The 14,577-nt window shown below is 45.4% G+C and overlaps 1 protein-coding gene across 14 annotated transcripts in view; it reads left to right on the top strand.

Moving 5' to 3' along the window:
* Positions 1–14,577, top strand: part of KLHL29 (kelch like family member 29) — a 391,073-nt gene that overhangs the window by 370,789 nt on the left and 5,707 nt on the right. For all 14 annotated transcript variants that reach the window (XM_040553896.1, XM_040553905.1, XM_040553902.1 and 11 more), the window contains one exon: positions 7,038–7,182. In XM_040553896.1, coding sequence (XP_040409830.1) covers positions 7,038–7,182 — 145 coding nt within the window. The remainder of the gene's footprint in view (positions 1–7,037; positions 7,183–14,577) is intronic.

The raw sequence follows: 14,577 nt of genomic DNA, 5'->3' as shown, positions 1-14,577 counted from the left end.
TTCCATCACATGGCTGCAGCTGTCACTGTTCATTTAATCCACTGACTGACGGTACGAGGTTTTCCTATACTCAGGGTGTATTGCAAAAATGGATGCATTATGCAAAGAGGTACTCCTTTTCCTTACCAGAATAGCACAAGTGCCACAGGAGCTAAGAAATCATTCCCTGGGCTCATTATACTGTCTAGCAGGCATCAACACTATGCGTGCTTTGGAAAAATCATCCAAACCATCCAGAGGTGGGTTTGTCACCCATTGTTCTAACGCCTGTGTACTACCATTTCCTAACAAAAATACACAAAAGACACCAATGAAGGTAAAAGACAGTGTTTATGTTTTCTTGGTGTAAACAAAGTTAATTAGTTAAGTTGAAGGCATAAAATATATGATGAAATGCAGAGTTGCTGTGCGCCTTTGTTCAGAAATGTATAATGCCAATTTATTTGCAAATGAAGTAAAAGAACACAAAGTCTGAAAAATTGCACCCGAGTGGAGAATGTCTGGGAAAATGAACTGATGTGATGCTTGGTCTTCTCTAAAAAGGCTGTAGGAATACTGGAAATATATTTTTATTTCTCCAGCTCTACAAGGACCGTAGCATCACCTGTACTTGTATCCCCAAACAGTATCCTCAAAGAGCTGAGTGATACTGCATGTGCAGTTCAGTCAACCTTTACTTAAAACAACGAGGAAGTAGGAGTCTTGGGCTACTTTTTACAAAATGCAGGTGGGATGAGATGAACTCTGATACAATCATTTCTGGGGTGCCTTTGACAGCCTCAAAGCCTTTTTGTGTGTATTTGTGGATTCTTGAGGTGTCTCTCCGGACTAAGTAACCTGAGACATCTGACAGTGAGCTGTGTTGTTTAAGATAACTCCCGAGATCAGTGAAGCCTGTTCAACTTCAAATGGAATAACAGATTATTTAAAAACACCTCAAGTATGTTCAAATATGCAACAGTAGATGCCGGTATCAAAAGAAGTCTCTGGAGATCTTTAGGCCAGTAGTACCTGTTTTAAGTCACTGGTATTTTACAGCCATCAGCGAGTTGAATGCAGCATGGCACACATTTGAACCCAACAGATCCATCTCTTCCAAAGCATTGTGTGCCAGCCTAACTCACGGCAGCACTGGTGTCAACCATGGAGAGGGAAAGGGTCATTTTTAGGATAATCTTAATGGAGGTGAAGCAGGCTGGATATTGAATTCTTGTCTATGTTGAACAGGTATGAAGCGGGGACTGATAGCACATCCACGTAGTTCAGCCCCAGCTCTCTTCTGCCCGCCTTTCTCCTCCAAATAAGCAGTGAGTTCACCCCCAGTTTCCCTTTGTTCTTTAGCCTTCACTTGACATGAGATGTTGGCACACCTGTGGGCAGTAGGTATGAAACTAGGCTCACCAACACGTTGCACGAGTGCTGTGGTAGCCTTGGGGTAGAAACAGGTTTTGATTACACATCTCTCTATTTGGAGAAGATACTCTTTCTCAGTTCCCCATCCTTTGCCCTGCTTCTGTCCTCCCCATCTGTGGAGCCAGCAGATGTTCGTGCAGCAGCACAGCTTGATATCACTGGGATAGTGGAGCCTCCCAGGGCTTTTGCACTGCATGTTTTTGGTAAGCCACCTTGCACATCCTCTTATGTTCGGAGCTTTAAGAAGTATGCTGGTGTTGAGCCAAAGTCCTACAACAGTAAATGAGCCCAGGCTATATCCTTGTAGTGCTTGTCCTTCCATTTCTTACCAGGTCGTCCTATATAGCTCTGCTAAAAATATATTTCATGCCCAGCTTCCTAAGTTTTGTCCTATTTAACAAGATGGCCATAGACATGCTGAAGTCAGTGATTGTAGGTAAGCCTAATTATCTTGTCACTGCATTTTAGTTCACGTTGTGCCTTCATGTCAGGGCACTAAAATATACCTTTTCTGATACCCTGAACAGTCAGCATCTCTACTGATGGAATTACAAGTTTTGATTGGTGTTTCTGGATTGTGAGTGTTTATTCATCACCACTGCTAACTTCTAAAATCTACTGAGAATTATGGGAACACAGAGGTCAAAGATCTACGAGCATTTCTGGTTTCTAATCCAAGTATCTAGTTCCTCCCCATACCATTTACTACTGGAGTAGTATGTCAAACTGAAGTGGGCCAGTCATAGAGCTATGAATGCAAGAAATATCTGGAAAACGGTGTTAGCAGCATCTGGGCATTTCTACTTCACCATCCTCTGGCTTAGTTTGGTTAAAATGCACAACCAGTCCCATGAATTTGGGCTTCACAAGACAAATCAGAAGTATGTCTTTGTCCTGTCCCTCTTCCCAAGGCCTTAAGTTCGGTATTTGTGCTGTGGATTGGGCTGGCTCTCACCTAGAAGTCTCAAAACAATGAGTCTTGTGTAGTTATGAGAAATCAGCTAGCATCTCTGTCTTCGTGTGGGGTGATGTAGCTTGGTTTCCTCTTCTCATCTGCTGCATGTTCCCCACCATAGCCAAACTCATCAGGCCCGTTCCTGGAGCACTCCTGGCCATCATCATTCCTCGTCCCGCTGTCTCCTTCTGCCTTGTTCCCCGGGGAGCACTGGCTTCCCCTCACGGTGACAGCACTGTGCCAGAAGGGCTGACATCCGAGACCTCGCTGCTAATTGCAATATCTGCACTTCAGCCTCATGAGCTATGTTATGGATTAGACTGCAGTCTCCTGACTGTTGAGGGACGCTGTCTCATCCATTACTATGTCATTCTTGAGCTTGTCTGCATAGTATTCAGGGAGAGGAAGAGATGCTTCCTATTAAAAGCAGATTTGGATCCTATTAACTCGTCTCCTTTCTCCAGTATGCTTCATCATGTGCATCATTCTCATCATTCTCCACACCCCAGCCGCCCACGCCTGCAGGGAGATCCTTTGGTTGGAGCCGTATCAGGTCTGGTGGCATGCTAGCATTTCTTCCTCCTGACAAAAGTATTGGGTTTGGTTTTAATAACCTGTTTCCGTATGAAGTGCTGCTGCCATTCATTTTCGTGCCACTTCAGGCTCTGACTGAGTGCTTCACTGGAAGGCAGCATAAGGTCTGTAAGTAATCATGGAATGGAAAGCAGATCTATGATACTTGACCATGTAATGTACCAGGAGATATGAGAGCCATAAAACACATCACAGACAGTATGTTGTTGTTAGAAAGAGAGGAGCACACCAGTAGGTTAAATTATCAACGCCATGTGAAGTACAGCTCTGGCTCAAGGATTGTGTCTGAGTGCATGCCCCTTCCTGCAACAACTCGTCGCTAGAAGAGCAAAAATATTTGCATGTTTTCCTACAGCAACAGCAAAGGAGAATGATGCTATGATGTTAACCACGTGTAGAGATACCTTTTATCTATTATTTCCTTTACATTTACTCTGCCTTTTAATCTCAAGTGAGCTTGCTGTCATGTAGAAATCTCATTTAAGATTTTCCAGCCCTAAATAGATTGCCATATCTGATAGCTCCAACATCTGAATGTTGGAGGGGAAAGGAGGCTGCTACTCCATAGCCTCAGTTTCCATTTCCCTCTCCTCTTTCTTCCTTCCCTCAGGCAGGTATTTGAAATAACCAGTGTTCTGGCCGTGTCCCATTATAATCCTCTTACCCACAGGAGTTTCTGCTCACACCCAAAAGCGTTGACCAAAAAGCCCAACCAGAACGTGCTTTTGCAAAATCAGGGTCCCCCACCACCTTGCACTATTACCATGTTACAGATCAGCAGTGACCAACTTTGGGGGCTTCTGGCTGTTTTCATGAGGTTACGAAGTCCTGGAAAGGGTAAGGGAAGGACACAGGTAGCACCTGGGATGAAGCAAGGCTGCAGATTGAAGGAGGTCATCCACACTTAGGTGCCAGCTTGAGTTTTCCAAGCTCCTTGTGTCTGTGAAAAATTTCTGCCTCCATGGTAACAAAACAATGAAAAAAAGAGAGAGGTTTAAACCAATGCTGGTGACTTTACATTTTATAGTACTGTTTGCTGTGAACTTCTCCCTTCCTGAAAGAAGCAGCAGAGATTTCCTTGTTTCCTTGTATTCGTAGCTAAAGTCAAAAGCACTAAAAAGACAACAGATAGGTGGTGCATTGGAAAAATGAAGAGAATCAAGCATGATTGCCTCTTAAAAAAGAAAAAAAAAGAAAGAAATGAGAAGGAAAGGGAAAGGGAAGGGAAGGGAAGGGAAGGGAAGGGAAGGGAAGGGAAGGGAAGGGAAGGGGGAAATGGAAGGGAAGGGAAGGAAATGGGAAGGGAAGGGAAGGGAAGGGAAGGGAAGGGAAGGGAAGGGAAGGGAAGGGAAGGGAAGGGAAGGGGAGGGGAGGGAAGGGAAGGGAAGGGAAGGGAAAGGGAGGGAGGGGGAGGGAGGGGAGGGAGGTGAGGGGGCGAGGGGAGGGGAGAGGGGGAAGGGGAGGGGAGGAGGAAGGGAAGGAAAGAAGGAAAGGGAAGGGAAAAGGGAAGGAAGGGAAGGGAAGGGAAGGGGAAAGGGAAAGGGACGGAAGGGAAGGGTAAGGGAAGGGAAGGAAGGGAAAAGGGAAAAGGGAAGGGAAGGGAAGGGGAAGGGAAGGGAAGGAAGGGAAGGGAATGGGAAGGGGAAAGGGAAGGGCAGGGAGGGAGGGGAGGGGCGGAGGGGGGAGGGGAGGGGGAGGGGAGGGGAGGGAAAAAAAAAAGAAAAGAAAAGAAAAGAAAAAGGAAAAGAAAAAGGAAAAGAAAAGAAAAAAAAAAGAAAGAAAGAAAAGAAAAGAAAAGAAAAGAAAAGAAAAGAAAAGAAAAGAAAAGAAAAGAAAGAAAAAGAATATCACACTGTCTGCTTATTTGAAAAGAAAAAAAAAGTCACTATAAAAATAACCAAGGGGGTTCCCTCTTTTTCTTTAACAAAAAGGAATGTGAAGTCAGTGATTCAGTCTCCTGAGAAGCCGCTGTTTCTGCCTTGAGGGAGCCCCAAATAATTTCCCTGTGAGATTTGGGAGTTGAGTGCTGAGCTCTTTTTTTTTTTTTTTTAATGTGAGAGTTTTATTCTTCTGCAAAATAGTGCTAGTTGAAGGAAAAAAAAATACAGGAAAATGTGATAATTAAATATGAAAAAATTCTGATGAGTGTCTTAACTGGAAAAAATGTCACATATGCAAGCCTGATTTGGAAAGGGATGTGAGACGAGTTGTTAGGACAGATAAGTCTTTCTGATGAATTATAGTGGCTTAGTGGCACCGAGAAGAAACTGAATACTCCTTGTTCTATTTTCTGGATGAATTAGTTTCTTCCCATCTGTTCCCAAGGATCAGTGACATTTTCCTAATACATCTGTGTTTTTTGACATATGCCTGTAGATGCTGAGAGTAATAGGAGTCCATCTTAAACTCGTAACATGTTTTGTCTGTGTTCACGTCGGGTGCTGCAGCCCCATATTTCCCCCAAACTGCGCCAGACCACACCACAGCCATGCTGGAACAGAGGCAGACACCACAAAACCATTATTTCCCTTTTAGTTTAACAACTTCAAACCCCAGTTAAGGAAATTACCGCTCTTCTGGACACATTCAGCAACTTTTGCTTAACTCCTGTCAAATTAAATCTCTCGTTACATTTTTTTAATGGAGTAAGATGGTTTTAAAAGAACCTCAGAGTTACAGTGCCAGCCAGGCAAGAGGTAAGAGAATGCCAAAAGTAAAGTCACTGGGGTTGGTTTAAGCCCATCTCTTTCTTTCTTAGGATGCAGTCGTAGAGTCACAGATATGGGAGGAACCTGTATAGCCCTTGGACTCTGTATGGAGGCCATTATGGGCAACGCAAGTAGAGATCGTGGCCCTTCTCTCCAGTGTGCTGCCCTGGACACCCTGCACGTGGCCAGCAGCGCTTTGTCCAGGCTAATTCTCCTGTGGCGATGCAAGAGGATCACCCTTTCCTGAGATACATAAATACAGACTTGGGAGAAGCTGTAACATATAGCTACTCACAGAGACTTTTTATAGGAAGTGGCAAAATATGTGTCCACTAACACCAGGATAACCACCCAGGAAATGTCTGCTCCAAAGGGCTTAGGCACTTAATTCTTAGAGAACTAATTGTGAGGCATATTTTAACTCAAGCAATGTATTTTCCCATCTTTTGTTCCCAGACACTACTGATTGGTTTTGCTGAAACGTTGATTAAAAAAACTGTTTCGCATTAAGACAGACACCATCATGAGAAATTTCAGCCCAACTGGCTCATATTTAATAATGTGCATATGGCGTGATAGCGGCATACGGGACAAGTCAGCTAATTAAATCAGAATTATTTTATTCAATAAATTATGGTTAGTATTTCTAATAATGTTGCAGCTAACTGAGAAGTTTTAAAGCATCCTTGGAAACTTTGACTGAACGTGACTTAGGAGAAGGCACTCGCTTAATTTCAAACCCTGGTGTCACGCAGTTCATTGCAATACACGGGACTGTTCGGAGGTACTTCACACATCTGAAAATAAAAATACAGGTGAATGTGTGAGACAGATGAAGGAGAAAAAAAGTCAGGTCTCAGAAAATCTTCTGGATTGTGTGGGTGACCTTCCCACAAGCAAAAGAATACAAAAGAGAATCAACTATTGAATATTATTAAGTGGGACTCTGCACTGTGGGTTTCTTCTGTACTTAGCTGCTGCACAGAAGCATCTGAGTTAAAATTGGGAAGCATCTGAGTTAAAATTTGCAGCAATTCAAAAGTCTGAAACAACTTGACATCTTAATTTCATATGTAAGAGTGGTGCTTTCACAGTGACTCCATTAGGCTCTGCAAGAGGATAATTGAACTTTACCAGTTTAGAGGGGGGGGGTGTACTGGGGGATGAAGGACTGATGAACTTTAAAAGTGCCTTTGAGAACCGTAAGAGAGGAGAAGAAAACCAGGAAAGATTTCCTCATTTTTCTTTCCCTAGCCTTGGAGGTAAGGAGAAACGTGACTTATCTATAAATAAGGGGAATGTATAAATAAAAAACAGTCTCCAAACCTGAGCCTAAAACTGATCTCAGTGTTGCTTTCCATTGACAGATAACAAATATGCTCCTGCAGTCACTCTCAATGGGTTCATCTTTATTCTTGGAGGAGCTTATGCACGGGCAACCACCATCTATGACCCAGAGAAAGGCAATATTAAAGCAGGTCCCAACATGAACCACTCCAGGCAGTTCTGCAGGTGAGAAAAACCATTCAAATTGAATTACCGGTGACTTAACATTTTCTGCTGCTAAATAAACTAATGCTGCCTAATAGCAAAGGGGCAGGGGAAGGGAGTTGTGTACTGTCTGGGGTTTTAAAGTACGTGTTTGGAGTCCTTTAAACTACGTGTTTAGGGACGCAATGTTTTCCAAAGTGTACTTCTAGCACCTTACTGTGGTTCATGCGTCTCCTGATATTCAGGCACTGTGGGTTGAGGGCAGGGCCATGCACTGGGCTCCCCCAGCAGAGCACAGTCACCCTGTTTTCCCCTCTTTGCCATGTGTAACCAGAGGATGAGAAGTAAACGCTGTATGAGAGACTGCCATCATGTGGGACTGGATTTTTTTGTCTAGCCAAAAGAGCCTTGAAAGGAAAAAAAAAAATAGCGAATAAGCACCACACACTGATATTAATTATTATTTATTGTGTGTCTTTGATTGCTTTTTGGGCTCGCTTCCCTTATCCCAGTCACAGGTTTAACAAACTTCCCAAACTGGCAGACAAAAATAAAACTTGGCACCCCTCACAGGTACTGGCAGGACTTAAAGGCCTTCTAAAAAGTATTGCATTACTGGTACAGAGAGCAGAAAGGCTGGCTGGTTTCAGGCATCACCTAGCGCCAGCCCTTTGCGGAGCACCTACCCATGCTGGGGGTTGGCCGAGCTATCCGTGCCATGCTAAAAAGCCATCGCTGGCTGGTGAATGCTGCCAGCCGCGCCCTGCACAGGGACAAGAAGACCCATCTCCCCTTCCCAGCTGGGCTTGGTGAAGGCTTGGTATTCATTTCCACAGCAGCAGTGCCTTGAGGCTCTGAGCAAAGCCAGGGCTGGAGGGGTTGTGCCCTGCGGGCAGGGACAGAGAAGTGGGGTTGCCTCAGGGCCACCAGTAACCCCATGTCTTCAGCTCCTTTTGGCCCACTCCTTAGCCCAGGGATTCCTCTCACACCTGTCCTACAGTTGAAAAATCACCTCCGTGTTTCAACTTGGGGTTAGTCTTTTGCTTTGGTGGAGGAGAAAAAAAAAATATTTTAAGAAAGCACATTCCGTTTCTCTCTTTTTGCTGTGTGTTTTTCTTGTTTTCCCCCTTTTTTGCTTCCTTTTAATAATTTAAGGAGTGCCGTCTCTTGGCTGCTGAAGCCCATTCTTGTTGTTTCAACCAGGGGATGATAGCCGAGCATCACACACAACCACTTCCCAAGGTTTCTGACACTAAGGGATGCTTTGTTTTACACCCCACAAACAGCGAACCTTCTGGTTGACCAAGGAGAGTTAAAACCTGTGCCATACGTCCTAGCTGTTGCTTCAGCACCGTGATGATGATCCCAATAAACTGGCCTGCCTTAAGCAGAATATGACACCCGTCAATAAAAAGTAACTTCAAACTTTTAAATGATTTTTTTGCCAAAGCCTAAAGCAGCACAGCGGACTGGAATCCTACATTTACAGCGGGATAGTCACCAAAAATAGGAATAGTAAAATACATCCTATTTGATGCCAAAAATAAAGGCACTATTTCAAAAATTTCTAAATGTGCTGGGACATGTTCAAGGAAAAATATTTTGGCCAAAAAGAGATGTGAAAGCTGCGGCAGAGACTAAATAAAGCAATAGGCATGGAAATAGGAAAAAATGGAAGCTTAGCAGTAACAAATACCAGGTATAGGTTAAAAGTTGGCTGCTGCTAAAAGCAGCTGAGGGAACCATTGAGGTACTGATGACCAGTAGGAGTAAAAAGAAAAGGACTTTAAACCTGTTAGGATCAAATCTATAATTATAATCAGTTAGAAAACCATTGCTGATGGACTACTGAAGTGTAACAAAACGATCTGATGGGTATTTCTCATCTGCGCTTGGAAAGAAGCAAGAAAGTTTGGTTCCAGCTTACACTGTGAGTGGACCAACAGCAGGTATGGCTTGCAGCAAGGAGAGATGTGAAAAAGGTCAGAATTACATTCTCAAATCAGGTAAACTGGCCATCTTACACACAGGCATCTTTGAGACTTGGCTGAGAAGCTGTTGGAACCACTAACGTTGAATTTTAATAACTCTTACAGTTCGGGGGATTTCAGACAGATCAGGGCACTGCCAAAGTGTTTCCCATATTTTGAAAAGGTGAAAGGCAGAATCTTAGTGCAGCAATTAATTTTGCAAAGTATCATCATCAGGCTAAGTAGTCTCCTTTAGCCTGGTGGTGGTCCTTTGCAAAATAACAGAGCGGTTAGTTTGGGATTTCTTCAACAAATAACTACATACTAATAGTATAATGAACAGCAATTGATGCATTTTTGTGGAAAATGGGTCTTTGTCAAACAAACCTGCTTTTTGCTTTGGCGGTAGGAGTTGGGTTCTTTGCTTTGTTTTTTAATAAAACACACCTGGCTGCTAAAGACAACTGTGATGGTATAATATAGCACGATGTCTCCCAGGTATTTGGCTGGTATTATATGGAATTAACAAGGCACACATTAGAGAGATTAAATCTGCTTCACTGACAGATCTCAAAATGTAGTTGTTAATGAGAAGGTATCATTGAGCGAGGCCATCGGTAGCGAGCATTGATTCTTCTTCAATGCTATTTAATATTTCTACCGACAATGCAGGTAACAGAAAATCTCCCCTGGTAAAGGTTGCAGGTGGCATAACACTTGGTGGGGTTAAAAGTATTACAGCGTGAGCAATGTAGGCGGTTATCTGCATGTCCCCGTTGGGCGGTCTCAAGCCAGCAGAGGCGTTGTAAATGCAAAGCAATACCTTTAGGAAGCACGACTGCAGCTGCACCTGCCAGTGCTCCCTTTAGAAAGCCAGGCCCTCGGAGGAGTACATAAAAGAGGCCACTCGGAGCTACAAACATGAGCTCTCGTTGCAATGCAGTGGAATATTGGCTATATTGCCCAATACTGTCAGTGCAATATTGGCTATAGCGTATGAGCTGTAGCAGGGAAGTGAAAACACGTGGGGAGGAGAGAGTGCAGCTGCACACAGCGTTGGCACCAGGAGGGGACGACTCGGGTCAGCCCAGCAACATGTGGAAATATCAGCAAAGTTCATGTGAAAGCAGCAAGAATGACCCCACGTTGCAAAAAATAAAAAATAAAAAAAAAATCTTTGACATGAATTTTAAGGAGTTTGTCAAAGAAAGGTTGAGAGGTGACTTGATCACTGGGAGCAAATGGACAAGCTTTTGGTTTGGCAAACCAAGGTTGCAAGGGCTGGAAAGTGAAGTTGGGCATCTCAGCCTTGAAGTGAGGCACTTCCCTGACAGCAAGGATAATTAAACAGCGAACCAGCGAGGGACAGATGAACTCACCAACACAGTGTTTTTAAGAGAAGATTAGATGTGTTTCCAAGAGAGATGCTGCCTGGGGAACAGTCTGTGGCCTGCGTGTACACAAACTCAGATTAACTACACACACAGGTCCCTTCTGACCTTAGCCTGTGAGGCTACAAATTCCTCCTTCCACTCATTAGCATGGATCACAAAATACATGATTTAAAAGCAGCAACATAAACAACTTAAAAATTAACTGCATGCTATCGATCTCCTCTCAACAGGAATCATTCAATACCAAATTTGCTGGGAAAATCTTGACCGCATCACTTCTGGTTTTATCTGCACTGCTTCCACATGTTAAGTGCGGTTGCTCGGAGTACAGGGAAGAGAAAAGCGCTTGATATTCCCTGCAAAGCACATGTGGAAACATAGAGGTCCATCAGAATTGTTTTAATATCCAGTTAAACTACCTTTAATGAAAAACTAAACATAAATGGCTCAGCTCTCCGGCTCACACTCAATACAAGAGCAGCTTGAGCACCCATTTTCAGATTAAGCCCGGCCTGATGGAAGTCAGTAAGAAATTTGTGTTGACCTAGAACTAGTCCTTCGAGGGCTGGTGCCAAACGGGCGCTCGTGTGCGACGGGCCCCATCTCAGTTTGGCAGCTCGCAGGGTATTTGGAGATTTGGAAGCCCTGCACTTGGCAGCAGCGCTGGGCAGCCCTCCCTTTGCGGGCTGGCGCTCTCCCTTCCTGCAATGCCCTTCAAGGGTTTATTTTTCCACGAGCAAAAAGAATACAGAATGCGTTTCTGCGTATGATTAAAAATTCCATATCCTGCTCGCTTGGAATTCAGGCAGTGTGCACACAGAAGTGTGCTACAGCGATCCTCCACGGGGTACAGCAGCAGCGTGATGGTGCCAGCAATAATTTCAGAGCAGCTAATTTAGTACCAGCAATTCCCAAAAGGTACCAGAAAAGCATTTTCTTCCTCCTCCTCTGACTGTTAACCAGTAAGATTTATTAGATGGTTCTGCCGAATGGAAATCTTTAATAAAACTTAGGCTCGGACTGAACAGCACAACAAAAACAGGATTGGTTTGTGGATTTTTTTTTCCTCTTCTTTTTAAATAAGCCCTTGTTCTTGAACAGTGAAGCATGGTGACTCCTGCGCTTAACTACCAGGCACTGCTAACGTACGGCACCAGCTGCAGACTCCCCCAGCTGCAGACTCCCCCAGCTGCTTCGTTTCCTCGTCACAAAGTTTGTGATAACTTTGGGTGCTGGAAGGGGTGAGAGCCCAGCTTGTCTGGACAGCAATTCCCAGGTGAAGCTCCCCAGCGGCCGCGCGTTTCTCCAGCCCACCGCTGTAAGCACGCAGCATTTGCAGCTGGAAGTCTTGGTGGTCCAGAAAGGAAAAACCTAACTCTTCCAACATATCTGCAGGAGATGTGTGGCCGGGACTGTGCTCAATAGACAGCTGATGAGAACTGCAGCACCAGGCTAATAGCAATAATTTCTGCAGCAGTTCACGGCATGAAGAATTTCTGCGTGCATTTAAGCGTAACTGATACATGCAGAGCACTCAAGCCATTACTGATGAGCGGCCGACTTAGGAATAAAACATTGCTGGTTTTCAGCAACAAGTAACGATGCCACACGATGGTTTTGGATCGTTAGAAAGTGCTCGTGGAGTATGGGAGAGCGTAACTGGAGCTTGGCCAAAACACCCACACTAATAATCCAGCTCCAAGAAGTGGCATGATCGCCTCCTAATTGACCATGACTAATCTGGACCCTCATTTATCCATCTAATTGTGAAGACGACACCTCTGGCAGCACAACGCGGCCACCCGCGTGGGAGCCTTCCCAAACATCGCAGCCTGGTGCCAACCTGGCCACAAACAGTCCCAGCAGCACAGCCACCGACCCTGGGACGCCGTCTTGGCGTCCTGGCTGCCACCACTAGCAGAGACTGCGGCTCTTCTTCTCGCTTCCACCTCACAAATCCACAGGCAGGTTTCGTGGGAAGGTCCCTGGACGAAGCAAGAGCTGCTGTGGCGAGCCAGCACCCTGCAGGCTTTTCTTCTCCGAGCGCTTACCCCATCCAGTTCAGGAGCATCCTTCAGTTACGTTTGCAATGAAACCCTTCCGAAGCCTTAGGGTGAGAAAGAAACCCATCCACTAATAAATGCAAGGTGGTAGCGTTTTTTTTTTTTTTTTCTTTCTTCTTCCAAGCAAATTTTATGTCTATTGAACTGATAATGTCCAATAACCTTTTTGGACCGGCTCCAAGTAAACTTGTGAGTCCGTGTGCACACAGGCATGGGTGAGGCGGGAGAGGAGCTTTGTTTGTAGCCCCAGAACACATTAGGGTTTTGTGAATCAAAACAACATGCTAATTCAGCCATTTCAGATCTCTTTCACAACCCCCGACATTACAAAACAGGATTTTTTTCCGTCTTTTCTTTTCTAACGTTTCCTGATAAGGCTGATGTGATCTTTAGAACTAAGCAGGAAATTTTACAAGAATAATAATAAGCAAACTTTGCTGGTGCTCCCTCCGCTTGGTGCTGTCGTGGCGCCGACGCGGCCATGCGGAGACGTGCTGGAGCAGCAGCTCCCAGGCACTCGCCTCTCAAACATCCTCTGTTTGACATCCTCTGCTTCGGGCTGCTTCCAGATTACTGCCCACCAGAAGACTTCTGCTAGACGATGGTGTTGAGTGAAAAGCGGAGGGCCCATAACGCTCTTGAGGGGAAGGTGGCCACCAAGCCAACAGCAGCCGATCACCGCTAGCTCCTGTGTGCCGAGGCTCCACGCCGGAGCCCGAGCGTGCTTAGGGCAGGGCTTGCTGAGATGCCAAGAAGTGGAGCAGACAGGAAGGTTGTTGGTCTCACGTGGTTAAATAAATTGATGAAAAAGCAACCCAAAGTCAACGATTTGCTTTGTCCATCAAGATGTTTAATGGGCAGCTGTCAGACAGGGATCATCTCTGCCACCTGTGCGCTCAACCTGGGGAAGGACTGGAAGGTGGGTCTGTGGAGAAGCGATGTAGAGGGTGTCCGGCTTACAAAAGCATGCCAAAACGTCAACAGCCAGGCACCCACCAGCCCTTCCCACACCTCAGCACCACTGGGATTTTCTTCAGAGCATGATGCATAGCTTGGTGGAGGTCAGCAGAAGGACTGGCCTGGAGGTGGCCATGTCATGGGGACGGTCACAGAGCGGCCCGCTGACACTGCTCACGGTTTGGGCAATCACAGACCCCACAGTACCTTGGGTGAGTTGCCTGTAGGGCCACAGGTGAAGGCTCTACCCCATTCCCCAGGGAGCAGAGAGCAGGGTAATAATTTGCAAAATGCTGAAACGTTTCCCTGGAAGGAGTGCACAGAGCGACCTCTGTTTTGATGACGGTCACCTTCACCTAGGGCGTGCTGCCAGGTGGTGCGGGTCTGGGTGCTCTGGAGCTGGGGAAGTCACTGTCCCCGAGCTGCCAGGGAGCTGCATCTTCCACGGGGAGGTCCACGGGGAGGTTGTGCGGCGCAAGGCTTCGCTCCTTCCCAGGTTCTGACAGCCTGTAATCATTTTATCTCTCAGGATTAATGGCACCGAGCAATAAACTTGCATCCTAATTATTGTAATTATTTCTTTCTTTGTACGTCAGCCTTGGTAACGATGTTTTTACAGCCGATGGGATGGAAGGGAGGGGAGAAAAGAAATATTGTCACAGTAATGAAGAGAGAGCAATGAGCGCTCGCCTTTCCACTCACTTTCCTTAGGGTTTTCGAGCCCACTTGAGTTTCCTGTTCCCTAAGGTCCCAGAAATTAACAACGATTGTCCTAATATTGCAAAGTAGCAGCAATCTAGGACTAAATTCCTAATTGATCTTAAGTACCTACCTCCCACTTTAGCCCTGGAGATGCCTGAATATCTCCACGTCCCCTGCGCACGTAAGTACCCGCTGCACTCTCAGAACTGCCTGTTTCTTGACAGCAGGAGGAGCTCACTGTTTTTCTTAACCCTGGGCATGACTCACGAGCTAAGTGTTATGCCAATCTTATCTATGGCAATTGTGTTCGGAGAGGGCAAAAGCTACTCT

Source organism: Cygnus olor, chromosome 3, assembly GCF_009769625.2.
Source record: "Cygnus olor isolate bCygOlo1 chromosome 3, bCygOlo1.pri.v2, whole genome shotgun sequence".
NCBI lineage: Eukaryota > Metazoa > Chordata > Aves > Anseriformes > Anatidae > Cygnus > Cygnus olor.
This window is presented reverse-complemented; position numbering and strand designations above follow the sequence as displayed.